Source organism: Scyliorhinus torazame, chromosome 30 (genome assembly GCF_047496885.1).
Source record: "Scyliorhinus torazame isolate Kashiwa2021f chromosome 30, sScyTor2.1, whole genome shotgun sequence".
Lineage (NCBI taxonomy): Eukaryota > Metazoa > Chordata > Chondrichthyes > Carcharhiniformes > Scyliorhinidae > Scyliorhinus > Scyliorhinus torazame.
In genome coordinates this window covers 12,454,165-12,471,891 of record NC_092736.1, presented here as the reverse complement: position 1 = coordinate 12,471,891, position 17,727 = coordinate 12,454,165, and the positions used below count along the sequence as shown (strand labels likewise).

General features: G+C 42.7%; 1 protein-coding gene across 5 annotated transcripts in view; it reads left to right on the top strand.

The window, feature by feature from the left end:
• csk (C-terminal Src kinase) overlaps window positions 1–17,727 on the top strand; it is a 161,370-nt gene that overhangs the window by 131,074 nt on the left and 12,569 nt on the right. For all 5 annotated transcript variants that reach the window (XM_072492834.1, XM_072492835.1, XM_072492837.1 and 2 more), the window contains 7 exons: window positions 7,450–7,543; window positions 7,836–7,901; window positions 9,369–9,468; window positions 10,691–10,781; window positions 14,224–14,297; window positions 15,154–15,349; window positions 16,417–16,503. In XM_072492834.1, coding sequence (XP_072348935.1) covers window positions 7,450–7,543; window positions 7,836–7,901; window positions 9,369–9,468; window positions 10,691–10,781; window positions 14,224–14,297; window positions 15,154–15,349; window positions 16,417–16,503 — 708 coding nt within the window. The remainder of the gene's footprint in view (window positions 1–7,449; window positions 7,544–7,835; window positions 7,902–9,368; window positions 9,469–10,690; window positions 10,782–14,223; window positions 14,298–15,153; window positions 15,350–16,416; window positions 16,504–17,727) is intronic.

Genomic DNA, 17,727 nt, shown 5'->3' with positions numbered 1-17,727 from the left:
TTGAGGAACCTCACCGTGGCTCTCACTTCCTGGTGGCAAAACTGTAGCCCTATTGCCACGTTTTTGTCTCACACTATGAAGTGTAGGGTGTCCGCTACAAATTTTGAGACAGACGTTTGCAAAAGAACTTCCTTTGTGAGCTTGTCAGTGGGCAATTATGACCCCCTACCTAGTGTTCTCATTACAAGGTCCCGGTGTTGCATCTCCTTGTTTTTCATTTTGCCCTGCAGACAAATTGAAAGTCCAACTACCTCTATTCCTTAGGTTGGCTACTTTAATTTTAATATCAAATCGAGACATGGTGCAAAAATGTGGAAAATATACAGCTTGCGAATGGTACCTCAAATACACCTGTACTCCTTACTCCAGCTATCCCTGCCCCCTTGATGTACTTGACCCGAAATTATACTGCCTTGACTCCTAATGCACAGTGCCAAAGGAGGTCGACTAATATTACTTTGCCGGTCCGTTGGAAGTTCCAGTAGCTTGGTTATAAAATTAATTCCAGACACTGTATTTGAAACTACATGCAGCTGTTCTCTTCAGTCAGAACCACAGATAAGGTGAAGTGCGGGGCAGGATTTTTTTGTCTTTAGCTCACTCTCATGCTGTGTGTCCTGTCCTACTGCTTTCTTACCCCTCCGCTGTGACAACGTTCACCTTTTCCAGTCACGTGACAGTAATTTTCAGAGCTGATCGATCAATTAACAAAGGATGTATTCCTCTTAAAAACTACGTTTCAGCCTTGATGCAAAATACTTTGTTACGCATGGCTCTCCGACAATGCACACTGACTCTTTGAACTTCAGTTCACTGTATTGACCTGAGCAGATGTTTAATTGGTGGTTTGCTAAAAATGTAAAATGTCACTTTCCACTTCCTTATCTTCCGAAAGTTGCAGAAATGTGCATGCTTTTGACCTGTGTCATTAGAAATAGTTGGGACATTTTGCACAGCAACTGCAGAGACCTGCCCTTTTGCCTTGTCTCTTCTATCTATTGTGCATTCAGACTAACCTTTGGGCAGAGTGTGGAAAAGTTAGTGACGGTTGCAAATGTCAACAGTGCAAACAGGTGTAACTGGTTTCTTGATATTGAGAACTCAATGGGAATGCACGGGCCATGCCTTTTCACCCTCTGAAAATACCGGCAAGTTAGTAAGTCTCCTTTCACCATGTGCAATATTGGTCCTACGAAGACAACTTTCAATCTTATCGTTCCCCCCAAGTAGAATCTTAGAATCTCTACAATGCAGATGGGGGCCATTCGGCCCATCAAGTCTACACCGACCCGTAGAAAGAGTTCCCTACCTAAGCCCACACCCCGGCCCGATCCCCATAACCACATCTAATCTTTCAGACACTTAAGGGGCAATTTAGCATGGCCAATCCACCTAACCTGCACATCTTCGGACTGTGGGAGGAAACCGGAGCACCCGGAGGAAACCCCCGCAGACACGGGGAGAAAGTGCAAACTCCACACAAACAGTGACCCGAGTCTGGAATTGAACCAGGGACCCTGGAGCTGTGAGGCAGTAGTGCTAACCACTGTGCCGCCATGCCGCCCCAAGTAGTTCAGCATTGGTGCACATGCAGTTTGTGCTTCTGGTGCATCCTGTGTTTAGCTACGTCTGACATATCAAACATAAAGTGCACAGCACTGAGACGGTTCTTGTGAATTTTGTCCATGTACGTAATCATTACTGACTATAGTGATTTAACTTATGAACCATGGGTATAATTTCTCGATTGTCACCCTTGAATCGGGGCATGACTGTGCTTGGAAGGATTGTGCTTCACCATAAATAATGTTACAAATCGCACAGATTTTTGTCCAAGCTAATTGCTGCAAGGATATCAATTTTGACTTGGGGAAATACAAGTTCACTTTTTGTCATTTTCAAATTGCCTCATCAAGCTCAGGCCACAAGTTCAAATACACATGGGTCTGGTAAATAATGATGGTCGCGATCAGGGTATGGAGGGGAGAGCCAAAGGAATGCAGGTCCTATGAATTGGAAATAGCGTGAAATGTGTGTGAGGTGCATGCCACGGTGGAGTGAAGGTGAGGATAAATTAGACAATTAAAGAAAGCCTGGGGCATGAAGCAACGCAAAACAAGGGGACAGAACTGATGGTGACATGATATTTGTTTTTGTGCAGCGTGCACTCTGCCTTAGTACTAGTTTGGTTTGTTTGATGGAATGCCGTTTGAGAACACAGCATTTGTTTTAAGTATCATTTTAGTCAAAGAACAATATTTGCCATTTTAAAATGCAATGCAAAATGGTCTATGTTTTACTTCATGAAATGTGGGCCCACTGGCAAGGCGAACATTTATTGCCTGACCCTAATTAACCTTGCCCCCTAGGTACAGTGCCAGTAAATGAGCAGTTCCAAGATTTTGATCCAACAATCTACTGTTTTTACTAGGGGAAAGGCCACTACTACAATCTCTGAATGCTGCACCTTTCAATCTTTTGCGCATGGTGAGGATTTTTGGTATGGCGTTACTTAATATAACTTGGTAGATGTAGTTTTGGGACTTGCATGCTGTTGAGTCCCTTATCTCCATTCCATTGCAGCGGAGCAGTACGTAGCAGGCATTTTCCATAAGACATAGGAGCAGAATTAGGCCACTTAGCCCATCGAGTCTGCTCCACCATTTCAATCATGGCTGATACGTTTCTCATCCTCATTCTCCTGCCTTCTCCCCATAACCCCTGATCCCCTTATTAATCAGGGATTTATCTATCTCTGTCTTAAAGACACTCCGTAATTTGGCCTCCACATCCTTCTGCGGCAAAGTGTTCCACAGATTCACCACCCTCTGGCTGATGAAATTCCTCCTCATCTCTGTTTTAAAGGATCGTCCCTTCAGTCTGAGGCTGTGTCCACAGGTTATAGTTGTTTCTACAAGTGGAAACATCCTCTCCACGTCCACTCTATCTAGGCCTCTAGTAACCTGTAAGTTTCAATATAATCCCTCCTCATTCCAACGAGTACAGACCCAGAGTCCCAAACCACTCCTCATATGACAAGTTCTTCATTCCAGGGATCATTCTTCTAAACCTCCTCTGTACCCTCTCCAAGACCAGCACATCCTTCCTTAGTTAAGGGGCCCAAAACTGCTCATAATACTCCAAATGGGGTCAGACTATGGAAATGAAAATCGCTTATTGTCACAAGTAGGCTTCAAATGAAGTTACTGTGAAAAGCCCCTAGTCGCCACATTCTGGCGCTTGTTCGGGAAGGCTGGTATGGGAATTGAACCCGTGCTGCTGACCTACCTTTGTCTGCTTTAAAAGCCAGCTATTTAGCCCTGTGCTAAACCAGCCCCTGGACTAGAGCCTTATACAGCCATAGAAGCACATCCCTGCTCTTGTACTCTAGCCCTCTTGACATGAATGCTAACATTGCATTTGCCTTCCTAACTGCCGACTGAATCTGCACATTAACCTTAAGAGAATCTTGAACGGGGAGTCCTATGTCTCTTTCTGCTTTTGATTTCCTAAGCTTTTTCCCATTTAGAAAATGGTCTGTTCCTTCATTCTTCCTACCAAAGTGCATAATCTCTCACGTTTCCACATTGTATTTCATTTGCCACTTCTTTGCCCACTCCTAGCCTGTCCAAGTCCTTCTGCAGCCCCCTTGCTTCCTCAATACTACCTGTCCCTCTGCATATCTTTGTATCATCTGCAAACTTAGCAACAGTGCCTTCAGTACCTTCTTCCAGATCATTAACGTATATTGTGAAAAGTTGTGGTCCCATCACAGACCCCTCAGGCACACCACGAGTCACTAGCTGCTATCCTTAAAAAGACCCCTTTATCCCCACTCTCTGCCTTCTGCCAGTAAGCCAATCCTCTATCCATGCCAGGATCTTGTCCCTAACACCATGGGCTCTTAACTTATTTAACAGTCTCCTATGTGGCACTTGTCAAAGACTTTCTGGAAATCTAACCAAATCACGTCCACTGGTTCTCCTTTGTCTAACCTCCTTGTTACCTCCTCAAAAGAATTCTAACAGATTTGTCAGACATGACCTCCCTGATGAAGCCGTGCTGACTCAGTGCTATTTTATTATGCACTTCCAAGTACTCTGCGATCTCATCTTTAATAATGGACTGTAAAATCTTCCCAATAACTGAAGTCAGGCTAACCGGCCAATAATTTCCTGTCTTCTGTCTCCCTCCCTTGAAGGGGCTACATCAGCCATTTACCAGTCCTATGGGACCCTCCCTGCCTCCATCACCACCAATGCCTCCCCAATCTCCTCAGCTATCTCCTTTAGTCCATCTTAAGTCCAGGCGATTTATCCACCTTCAGACCTTTCCGTTTCCCCAGCACCTTCTTGGTGATGGCCACTACACTCACCTCACCTCCTCCCTGATTCCCCTGAAGTTCTGATAGCCCACCAGTGTCTTGCACCGTGAAGACTGATGCTATTCCATTCCCTCTGCCATTTCTTTGTTTCCTATTACTACTTCTCCAGCCTCATTTTCCAGTGGTCCGCTGTCTATTCTTCCCTCTCTCTTGATTATTATTTCCAAATATCTGATATTAATGGCCCCCCATCCTATTTCCATGATATTTGGAAGATGTTTGGGGAATGAGGATTAAGGAATAAGTAACAAAAGTACATTAGATTCAAAAGTCCCAGGGATATTGGACTGCTGCATCAGTGATACTGGCTACTTGCAAAAGTGCAGCACATAGCCCCATTTTGTACACTGAGGCGCTCCGCTTGCCAGAGCTACACAGTGTAGCTTCTCCATTAATGCATTGGGCTGTATCTCTATGGTGTCCCGATCTCCGAGGTCCTCGAAGCGACTCCCGACCCACCCAGTCTGAATGCACTATGAGAGGGTCCCCGGCCTCCCCCGCAACCACCCCCCCCCCCCCCCAACTGCCACGCAGGGCAGCCCCTGCCAGATCGCATGCTTACAAAAAATACCGTGCCAGCTGGACACCTTGGCAGTGTTAGGCTGACACCTAGATGGCACTGTCTTAGTGTGAGGCTGGCACTCCCAAAGTGTAGTCTGGCAGTTCCAGGATGCCCAGCAGTGTCAGGGTACTACCCTGCACAAAGGCATGCAGCTGGTGGCCTGCGATCCCCTGGGTGCCATTCCATCTTGTCCCCATTTGAGCAGACCAGTACTCAACGGCGCTTGCCTGAAGAATTCAGCCAGTGCCTGAAGTAATGTCATGAATTTTAAGCCCCACTTTTTCATTCAAATCATTCATTTTTGATTTTCTCCTCTGACTCTCAGTGGATGTTTAGCAATCTAATTGATTTATGCTTGAAAGCGTCACTAATTTATAAACCAAAGTTTAAATATATGAAGATTGGATCCAAAACCAAGCGAAATATCAGTTGTGTTGAGGTGCCTACTCTTCTCCATTGATGCATTGGGCTGTATCTCTATCTTATAACATCAAAAGGTTGAAGAATTCTCTAAGCATGCATCTCACTTTCCTTTACTTTCACCAAACTACATTTGTTTCCTTTTGACCTTTTAAAGTGGAAACTGCAAGTTAATATGGTTAAAGATTAAGTTGCAACTTCTGCTCAGTAACTAAATTATCCAATTTAACTCTTGAACGTGGGAAAAAAATGAATGTAGTAAAACTGCAAAGAAGGCACACACACCACTGCAACAGGTAAAATATTGCCCCGTGCAGAACTAACAGATGTATTACAGGAAAATATATCCAAAATTTTAATCCACTAACAAAATCTTGAGCATTGCATCCCTTGGGTGAGATAGTAGATTCAAACCGTGAAACATAAAGGGGAAGTTAGCTAGCACATTTACTGTGGTCCAAACGTCTTTAAAAATGCATTTATATTCATTTCCTGCATATGAACAATCCGGGTACATGAGCAAATGATGAGTAAAGTTTGTTTTTATTAGCAGGTAACTCTAAACACGCACCAATACTCTCATTTTGTTTCCTTTTCGTGAGGAAATCTAATTTTGCTGTTCGGTGAGGTTGAATGGGCTGCAGGTTGTTTTGAGCGTGCTGCTGCAGTATGCTCAGGCCACCCATGTAGGAAGCTACCCCTGGGAACAGGACTGGTGTGCCACCTGTTGCTGCTACGTTACCAGGTTCAATAAGTATTGTTGCTATGGCTGACAGCTTTTCAGAAAACTTGAAGGAACAACTTGTCTCACTGTCTCCCTTTTTAATTCTTTTGATAGTATCCTTTACGATAGACCATAGAGCTTTACTCCCATTTACCAATTTAAAAAAAAGAACATTTACGAAAGTGTTGCAGCAGGGTTATACTTCCTGCTTGTATTGCAACGGTTAGGCTCTCTCAATCCTTGATACATGTACAGAGCTCTGGTGAAGTCTCTAGAGCTGACCAGATAATCTTTAAAAATTGAATGGTGATGCAATCTTTTCTTCAAACAGCAGTAATAGCACATGGTCACCTCCTCTGGCTGTTGCCAAGCTCCATTTATCTAAAATCAATTTTACGCTTTGCATTTAGCTTGATTGATTAATATATCAGTTGGTTTCGTGTTTAAGGGCAGTATTCCATTTTGAGTGCAGCATGTTAGAATCTGGTATATACTTCAGCAATAGTCTGCATCATTCTTTGTTTAGTTGCGCACTCCCTATTTACTATGTTTCTTTACGTTATTCAGCTAAGTTGAATTCAATCATTCCTTGGATGTAGACAACCTGGAATGGGGGGGAAGGATTGTTAGGTTAGCTGTCACATTTTTCCAAATGAAGCTTTATACAGTTTACTAAAGACAGCTGCAATATTGTTGAATTGCAATTCGACCTTCACTGCATAGATGATGATGGTGTTTATTACTGGATAGCAGAGCATTAGCCTAAATCATAGGGTTAGGGGTGGGAGTGGGGAGGTGGAAAGGCTTCACACGGTAGCACAGTAGTTAACATTGTTGCCTCGCACCGCCAGGGTCCCAGGTTCGATTCCCGGCTTGGGTCACTGTCTGCACATCCTCCCCGTGTCTGCGTGGGTTTCCTCCGGGTGCTCCGATTTCCTCCTTCAAGTCCCGAAAGACATGCTGTTAGATAATTTGGAAATCTGAATTCTTCCTCCGTGTACCCAAACAGGTGCCGGAATGTGGCGATGAGGGGCTTTTCATAGTAACTTCATTGCAGTGTTAATGTAAGCCTACTTGTGACAATAATAAAGATTACGATTTGCTATTGCTGCTGAATTTCTAAATGCACAGTACTAAGGGGAGCTTCCAATTAGAGGACAGTTACTGCTCCTCAATGGAGTGAAAATTGCAGCAAGTAGTCACCTGGTTGTTGCTGCCCGATTTGCACAGGTCAGTTGAAGAGATGTAGTTGACCTGCTCACAGTGCTGTACAGTGAGGCATGACCTGCGGTGACCAGCATATTTTAATGTTTTTATTTGTGCACTGTAAATTGTTTTCATCATTTCTTCCATGTTTAGCATTACACCACGGATGCCGATGGGTTGTGTACACGCCTCATTACTCCCAAACATATGGAAGGGACGGTGGCAGCACAGGATGAATTCTCTAGAAGTGAGTGGAAAAGTTGAAACCTAAAGAAGCTGGCTTTTTGTTTTGGGTCTTGCTTATCTCCTGCCAATCCTTTCAAACTACAACTTAGTGCATTCAATAGTGGATGAAGAACATTGTCTTTCGTATGACAGTACGACGGCAACGCTTGTTCTCCTCCTGAATTGGATTGTTAAATAATTATCAAAAATAGGCTTTAGAAATCTTGAGCATCTTGAAAGCCTTCAAAAAGCAAGCTTTTGGCTCTTTCTTATTGTATTTCTCTTTAATGTAAAGGTTTCTTTTTGTGTTGTAGGTGGCTGGGCACTAAATATGAAAGAGCTCAAATTGTTACAAACAATAGGCAAAGGAGAATTTGGAGGTAAGTGGCAACTTAATGTGCAGGGGTCGGGGCAGGAGTTTACTGTAAATGGCACTCGTGTTTCCAGGTTTGTATATTTGTTTTGTTGGCAATGATTGTTGTATACTTAAAAAAGAAAATGTTAAGTTGCTTAATAAAATAATAATAGATTAATTAAATAAATGCATTTTGCTGAGGGTTATCAGATGGAAATTGCCCTCATTTTTCAGATTCTATGAAAAGGCAAGCATTCAAATGTTTGTGCAGTTAACTAAAAAGAAGCCTTGTGTGTTGTATGACCTCTGGCATCCCTGTAAATAATTTAGTATAAAGCGAGATGACAATCTATTACTTTTGCCCATCAAGGTCCGATAACCACCAGTGAGATAATGAGCAGCTAATGTATTCCACTCTTGAGGGATACGTGTTGGCCTGAACATCGGAAGAACACCCTTGCTCTTCCGCAGATACTGCCATGCAATTATTTTGCATCCACCCCCAGAGGGCAGATGAGACCTCTGTTTAACATCTGATAGAAACACCAACACCACCGATCGTGCAGCGTTCCTGTCAGTATTGCACTGGACTGTGTGCTCCGGTCTCTGGAATGGGGTTTGAATTTTCAAACAACTGATTTGGGGACATGCTGAGACAAAGCTGATGCCTCTACAGGTCGCAAATCTTGGACTACCTGGGTTGGGTTCACCACTGCATAGGAAAAGAAGCAATGGTGACCTGAGGAAAAGCTTGTTAACACCAGGAGAGGTTAGGATCTGGATTACACTGCCTATGTGCCTGGTGGAGGCAGGGCAGTTGAGGCTTTCGAAAGGGAATTGGATCATTATCTGAAAAGGAAAAAAATTTCAGGGTGGCAGGGCAGTGGCACTGGGTGAATTGCTCCTTCATCGGGCTGGATCCAACCTGATGGGCCGAATGTCCACCTGCTGGCCTCTTCCCACTCTCGCTGGCTCTCTGCAACAGGATTTTCGCCGTCCACCTTGGGTAAGGTCTCTCCTTGGCCAGCATCTGATCGATTCTTTTGTTCCTTTCTCCTCATCTCCCACCTCGTCCTCTGACCTGAAATAATTAGGGAGGGAACCATTCACCAAGGTACCCTTCAGCCCAATCACCAAACCTCTATACAGCCACCAAGGAGAGAGATGGGAAAAGAAAGTTTCATAAAAGCTTTACAAAGTGTAACAAACAACAGGGGGTGGTTTCTGGCACCCACAGAAGAGGGAATTTCAAGTGAATTGAAATTAATCTGTGATTCGTTGTCCTATAATTCTAAGTGTCTTGGCGTACGTTGCCAGACTTGACTGTCATGTTTTCCCCTGACTGCCTTATTTTATTCAGCCACGGTGTTAATCTCCATAATGGACTTGAACATTTAACTGTAGTTTCCGAAAAAACATCTGGTTTTGCATGCTCTCAGGTTTTGGTCTATGTACTGCACCACTGTTGACTCAACAACTTGTTTTTTTGTAGATGTTATGTTAGGCGAATATAGAGGCAACAAAGTAGCAGTCAAATGCATTAAACATGATGCAACAGCGCAAGCCTTCATTGCTGAAGCCTCTGTGATGACGTAAGTTTTAGCATTAATCCTGAAACTGAAAAAACTGAAAATCGCTTATTGTCACAAGTTGGTGTCTGTGAAAAGCCCCGGGTCGCCACATTCCGGCGCCTGTTCGGGGAGGCTGGTACGGGAATTGAACCGTGCTGCTGGCCTGCCGTGGTCTGCTTTCAAAGCCAGCGATTTAGCCCTGAGCTAAACCAGCCCCTCTAGTGTCTGGTATGCAAAAGAAAACTTGAAATGGTCACTTGTAGTGTCCCGTATTAGAAATGAAAGCCCTCTTGGTTTCTCCTTTTGAGCACAGGTACATTTTCCTCTGATATCATGAATCATTGTGTCAAAAGTTGGGGGGTTGGTTAATTCTACTTGTCCACATGTCCTTTAACAGGTTCCATAGCCCTTTTCACTATTCTGTTACCATTACCTCAGCCAGTTCACTTTGGCCACCCGGTTTGATATTTGTGATTTATTCTGATTCCAAGAGACCTCATGCAGAAACCTCTCCTCCAATATAAACTTATTGGGGAAGTGACAGAATTAAAGCAAACAGATAAGTGTAATTTTATATTGTATGCCGCATGTTTTAAGTGTAGATTGATCAAATGAGGATGAATGACTCAATTTGTGCTTTAATGTATGCAAATATTCCAGCTTTTATTTCCTAACTTGAAATCTTGTTCTCATCGTTGCATGTTAGCATATTAATGGAACTGGATGAGCAAATTTGAAGGTTAAGTTCTGCAAATTAAATCAACAAATTTATAATTTGTGTGCCGACACTGGAGAAAACAAAACCCAGTAAGAGCATTGCTGAATATTTATGAATTCATTAATGTCCTTCAGGGAAAGGAACTTGCCGTCCCTATCCTGCTTGGCCTATACGTGATTGTAACCCCACACTCTTGGCTCCCTTATTATTGAATCGTATCGATCAATTGCTGTAGAATACCCACTTAGCATCACCTCTGGGGCAATCGGGTAGTCAATAAGTATGGTCTACATCATCAACGTTGAGAACAAAGCGGAAGGCCAAAATTTGCTTTTCTATTAGGGGCTTTTCACAGTAACTTCATTTGAAGCTTACTTGTGACAATAAGCGATTTTCATTTTCATTCATTTTCAACTTTGTTCTTTTTTAAAAAAAAGTATTGGCAGGTGTCACCTGAACTTCACCAGTTTTTGTAACTTGTGGTGCAATGCCATACAGTGAAATAGCAAATTTTCTTTGTTGCAGGCAACTCCGTCACAAAAACCTAGTTCAACTTTTGGGTGTCATTGTGGAAGAAGGCGGGTCACTATACATTGTCACAGAATACATGGCAAAAGTAAGTCCTTAATTACTGATACTTGTACGAGGAGTGAAGGAAGGGCTGGCAGTGATCATGGGTTGCTAACACGTGGGTGGGCCCTTTTTACCGTGTAATCTTAGAATGTTACAGTCCTGCATGTGACGCCTTGAGGCATTCTAATACTTTGTGCGCCTCAAGACCACCCTGAATTAGATTTCTTTTCCCCATATAATTTATGAGGACTAACACTTCCAGGGTTAGTGTCTGTGTACTGCATCAACATTTAAGGTTTGATTGGACAGGTGGATGAACGAAAATGGGATTGAACGGTTGTAGAAACTGGGTGGGTAGAAATGATTTGGAACTGTTTTCTCACAGTCAGTAGAAACTGGCACACAAATGGGCAGAATGGCCTGTTTGCATGTTGCAACTTTATACTTAACTCCGCTTTCAAAATATTCCTGAAATAGCAAAGAAATGTGGATCTGCTGGTTTCCTGAAGTTGCACAATAATACTTGATGACAAATGACCCATGACACTTTGAACAAACATGAACTAGATGACATAGGAGTCATTGCTTGTTCAAATGGGAGCCTTTTATGCACCCATTGTATTTCCCCTTTTTCCCCTGCACTGATTTAAAAAAAAAAAAAAACACAAATTTCAGGCCTTCTGCCCGACAGCTATGTATTTTGCGCACATGACATTCCATTTCCCTGAGCAAAATGGAAGTTTAAATTTTGCTTAGATCGTTTGTGTTCCAGAGCAAGATTTCCGGGGTAGATTAAAGGATATATATTTATAGAGGTTTTGCTTTTTGAGAGGTGCAGAAATATCCTTGATGTAAGGTCTTAAAATATTATCCCTTTTTGAGAATGCCATTTTTGATGATTAACCATTTGTATTGATGGTACTTGGCAATGTGATTTTTAGATTGTATAAGGATTGCTGCTAATTCAAGTATTCTAGGACTGCCAATTTTAAAATCTTGGACTTTGGCATTGCACCAGTGTGGCTTTAAAAAAAAATTTTTTTAAGAGTGTCCAAATATTTTTTCTCCAATTGAGGGGCCATTTAGTGCGGCCAATTCACCTAATCTGCACATCTTTGGGTTGTGGGGGTGAGACCGACGCAGACACTGGGAGAATGCGCAAACTCCACACTGACAGTGACCCAGGGCCGGGAATCGAAGCCGGGTCCTCGGCGCCGTGAGGCAGCAGTTCTAACCACTGCGCCACCGTGCCGCCCTTCAGTCAAAAGCTTTTTTAAGCAGCACTTTTCTGCAGCTCTTGGTTTTATTATTGGCTCAGATTTTGCAGTCAGCAACAAAGTGACGAAGATGACTGCTAACTTCAAAGGTGTAGCGTTCTCTGTGGCGTGGATTTCCCCTTTCCTAATCTCAGTTCGAACCGAGGAGATCTCTGGGTGTCCTAAAACAGTGATGGGATCGAGCTGGGTGAGCCGCCACCTGCATTGGAGTACCCTCAGACACGGTAGCACAGTGGTTAGCATTGTGGCTTCACAGCACCAGAGTCCCAGGTTCGATTCCCCGCTGGGTGACTGTCTGTGCGGAGTCTCCCCCGCGTCTGCGTGGGTTTTCTCCGGTTTACTCCCACAGTCCAAAGATGTGCAGGTTGGGTGGATTGGCCATGATCAATTGCCCTTAGTGTCCAAAAAAGTTAGGAGGGGTTATTGAGTTATGGGGATAGGGTGGAAATGAGGGCTTAAGTGGGTTGGTGCAGACTCGATGGGCCGAATGGCCTCCTTCTGCACTGTATGTTTTATGTTCAAGCCAGGAAGTAAAAGGGACTGAATAATCTTCATTTTAATTAAATATTGATTCGGGTATGTGTATGGGTTTAGAGTGGAAACTGGAATATCATAAAACATGTTTCCTTAAAGTTTATCAAAATGGAGAATTTGAAAAATATAAAGTCAAATTTTCCGAGCCAGGGAGGTAGGTTTTTTTCTTCTCATTAATCAATAACTTCATATGCCATGTGATAGCCCAGTTAGACCTCATTTGACATGGTAGAACTTTTTAAGCAAGGCTTTGCGGCAAGAATAATAACGTAGTATTGCTGACAACAGATTCAAATTTTTTGCATTTCATGGCATGTGTGCAGACTCCGAAAGTTGTTTACAATTTCAGACGGGTAATCCTGGCACACATGAACCATTTCACCTTCATTACTAATACTGAATTGGGTGGCACAGTGGTGTACTGGTTAGCTCTGCTGCCTCACGGCACTGAGGACCCAAGTTCGATCCCAGCCCCGGGTCACTGTCTGTATGGAGTTTGCACATTCTACCCGTGGCTGCGTGGGGCCCATCCCCACAACCCAAAGACGTGCTGGGTAGATGGATTGGCCATGCTAAATTGCCCTTGGTGTCCAAAAAAGGTTAGGAGGGGTTATTGGGTTAGGGGGCTAGGGTGGAACTGAGGGCTTAAGTGGTGCAGACTCGAAGGGCCGAATGGCCTACTGTGTATGTTCTATGTCTGAGGAAAGGGAGGTTAATTCTTTCTCTTTCAAGTTGCAACTTGTGTCATCTTTGGGTAAGCTGTTAAACTGCTCGTCCCATTAGACATTAAATATCTGCTGACACTAGTAATGAAAGTTCAAGCTTCCTGCTGTCCTTTCTAAATAAATAGATAAATAAATAATCTTTATTGTCACGAGTAGGCTTACATTAACACTGCAATGAAGTTACTGTGACAAGCACCTAGTCGCCACATTCCGGTGCCTTTTCGGGTACACAGAAGGAGAATTCAGAATTCTCAGCTGGAACGGGAATTGAACCCACGCTGCTGGCCTTGCTCTGCATTACAAACCAGCTGTCTAGCCCACTAAGCTAAACCAGCCCTCCTAGCAAACCAACTGGCCATTTATTTTATTGTTGTATGCCTCAATCTTGTATGCCAAATTGCTGCCGCATTTGCCTACAAAACCATTAGCTGCAAAGGGCTTCAAAATATCCTGAGAGTCACAAAAGGACACTTTTCATTTATGTGTGCCCAAGCCCGAAGGACAGGTCCTTGGCTTATTGTCTGCCGATACTTCATCCTGAACTATTTTTCTTGGCTGTTTTTGTCAGTGCTGGTTTGTCAATGCCTTCCATTCTTGAGGGCAGGGCGAGCTGGTAGGCCTCAAGTCTATCTCAGCTGCAACAGGAATCAAACCTGTGCAGTTGGCATTATTCTGAACTGCAGGCTAGCCATGTAGCCAACTAAGCCGAAAGGACACTGTACAAATGCAAAACATTTCATCGATGCAATTAACCAGCATTGTGTGCATATTGATCATCGCAAGGCTGTTTGTCCAACATGCAAAATGTTTGCCTCCATAAATGATCACTGCATCCCCAAAAACTCCACCCTTGTGTGAAGTGCTAAGGAATGTCATGAACAAAAGGTGCTGTACAAATGTTGCTGCAAATTACAGAAGTGAAAAGAGTTAAATTTCTGTTAATTCCCAGGGCAGTTTGGTGGATTATCTGAGGTCAAGAGGAAGATCTGTCCTTGGTGGAGATTGTTTACTAAAGTTTTCCGTGTGAGTATTATAGCAAAGGTGATGCCATGTTTCGTAATCTGCATGCAATGTTTTAGAACTAAAGGAAAACGCTCAAAGACCAGCCTTGTCTGAAATTGGTAAATAGATGAGGACTTTCCACACAGCTGATGGGAGCCCTGCCTCCTCCCCCCTTTTATCTTGAAATTTTGGAATATCCAACAGCTGGAACCACATAACCATGGTTGGCATTTCTAAGCTATTTGTTTTGACAATGGTTTTCAAAGGTTTTCAAATTTAATAGGTGCACCCTTTCAATAGATGACATTAATGATCCAAAGAAAATTAATGTCACTGTTGCAGAGACACTGTGTGTACAGTTGGTAATAAGTCAACACGTACAAAATTCCTTGTGGTGCCATCAGGAATTTCCTCGCCAGGGCAACGCAGTGGTTGGCACTGCTGCCTCACCACGCTGAGGACCCAAATTCGATCCTGTCCCCTGGTCACTGTCCGTGTGGAGCTTGCACATTCTCCCCATGTCTGCATGGGTCTCCCCCATGCAACACAAAGATGTGCAGGTTAGGGGGATTGGCCACGCTAAATTGCCCCTTAATTGGAAAAAAAAGAATTGGGTACTCTAAATTCAAAGGAAACAGGAATTTCCTCGCCAACCTCTTAGGAGTTCCAAGTATTAGTTTGAGAAGTTGCTGATAATGGCAAAGTTCCACACTAGAGAAATTAAAGATACTCTTACATGAATAAACAAGGCAGTTTGTTTTCCAGCATCAAATTAATTAATTAATGGGCGACATGGAGTTTATACTGATTTGTTACAGAAAGGAATTGTGCCTATACTAACAGCATATTAAATAATTTGATTTATTTTCTTTTTTAGCGATGTCTGTGAAGCAATGGAATACTTGGAAGCAAATAATTTTGTACATAGAGATTTAGCTGCTCGTAATGTCCTGGTCTCTGAGGATAACATAGCAAAAGTTAGTGATTTTGGTCTTACAAAAGAAGCTTCATCAATGCAGGACACTGGGAAGCTCCCTGTTAAATGGACGGCACCTGAAGCTCTTAAAGAAAAGGTAAAAATGATCAGTGGATTATAGGTGTAACAGGATTTTTGTCTTGCGTTTTTGACCCACATCCTGGTGTCATGTGGCTATTATATTCTCCTCAAGAAATAAGGTGATGTTGCACAGGTACTTTATAAGTACCTGGGTGCTGGGCTTCAATTCTTATACTGTATGGAGGCTTTAAACAGAAGAATAGATTCTCTTTTTCTTTTCTTTCCCCCCACTCTTTGGCTCCCCACCCTCCACTCCACCCCGCCATGTATTTATATTAAAACAAAAATATGCAGTGGTTGAGCAATTCAATGCTCACATGCTAAGGAAATCTACTTCCGTTTTCTCCAATGCTCTTAGTTCTCTGTCAGTGTCAAGCCGAGACTGGCTGTCCACATGTGCGATGGCCATGAATAGGTCAAACTGCAGCTGCTAATGGCAAGTTGAAGTGCTGATATAGCCTCATGCACCATATATTCCAAAATAAAGTGCAACTGTTCAATTATATCATCGGCAATGATCAAGTCCTTTGTGTTAGACTGAAGGAAATGATCCATCGTTTAATTCCGTTAAGTCTGAAGTCTTAACACTAAATTTGTGGTATCTTCTTGTGCTATTTGCCATTCAGTATTGGAAAGTTGTGGTTGTTTGTAACTCCTTGACAAAATATGTTTGACACTATCCCTAATTGGTGCTTGAACCCAGCATTCATTTCTCCTGAGGTCTTGGGCTACTGTAGCTGCCCTTATTACTACAGTATCCATTTAAAGTAACTCAATAAAATGCCAGCGATGAAAATATTAGCGACTGTGGAACTGATGTCTGGTTCACCTGGAACTCTACCCCCTATACATTTCCTGTTTCACTGAGCTTTAGGCAATGAGAAAAAAAACCAAATCCCTCTTGGGACTGCGATCCAGTTTTTCAAACCCCCCTGGCGTTCGTGCAACATCTGTCTTGTGTCTAGCGGTTCCTCCTTGAACATATTGGCGAGCTTGACATGAAAGTTCACGTGGCACATACAAACAATTACAGACGATAAAATAATTTCGAAGAATGACACCCAGTTCTTTATTTTATTGCAGAATTTTTCTACTAAATCAGATGTTTGGAGCTTTGGGATTCTTCTATGGGAAATTTACTCTTTTGGGCGAGTGCCTTATCCCAGAATGGTAGGTAAAAATACACACTCAGTTAAAAGTAAAGCAGTCTGTGCAGAGCATATCCTGAACTGCTTATTGTGTAAGAAATTCAGTCCTAAAAGTGGACACAAGGTATCCAAGAGAAGTCTGTGGTTAAAGCCTTTATAAAGCTACAAGCACAAGTATTCATTCATCAGATGTATTAAAGTGCAGCACAGGAACAGGCCCTTCAGCCTTCCAAGCCTGCGCCAACCATGCTGCCCGTCTAACCTAAAACCTTCTAAACATCCTACTTTATTAATGAAGTTCCTTTCTGTGGTTCTAAATTTTCTCAAACTTCGCTAATTGCATAAAAGAGAGAAGACGAAGTGTTAATTTGAAATGAAATGAAAATCGCTTATTGTCACAAGTAGGCTTCAATTAAGTTACTGTGAAAAGCCCCTAGTCGCCACATTCCGGCGCCTGTTTGTGGGAGGCTGTTACGGGAATTTGTTTGCAACAGCATTGTCTGTATAGGATCCAGAAACCCTAAAATACTTTTTTTTTTAAAAATGTTTGTTGATACAATAAAGGATTCAGCCTGAGTTCTGTTCAAGGATTCTGTGTCTATTTGATTGATCAGATCCTATTCTGCAGAAGGCCGTAGCCCCTGTTGCAATTACAAAGCAACGGCTGAAATGTGCATTTGGTCTTGCACTCATTTGCTAGATGTCTGGTACGTGTTGTTTTCATGTAATCTGAGCCAGCTAGGGCTCATTCAGTCCAATATAATTGTTTCACAGCATTGTGAGCCTAACCTACGAAACACTTTTCATTATCCTGCTTGAACTGCACTCGTACCTTTCATTTCTGTGTGCAGTATTTGTGTTAGTTGAAAACCAATGACCGAGTGGGTGGTGGGAGTGATTATACCCAACGGCGACATCAGATATTAATGAACAGGTTTTAATGCAAGCATTTGAGCTACTTTATTGCCAAGCTTTTACACTGTTAGATCCCCATTGACCCATTATGTTTATGTAAAAAGAAGAAATAAATGTGCACTTAGTCATAAGCTTTCCTTAAATATTCCTATTACTAGGGCGAATAAGCTGTTTTTGAATTTTTAATCCATTAGAAAGGGGTGAAGAGAGCTCTACGAAATTTAGTCTGAAGACTAGGTTTGGGTATAGAAACAATTTCCGTGCCTCGTTTGAATCTACCGTTTCATTCCAATAGTAAAAGATGCATTCTCTGATGAGTGATGATGCACTT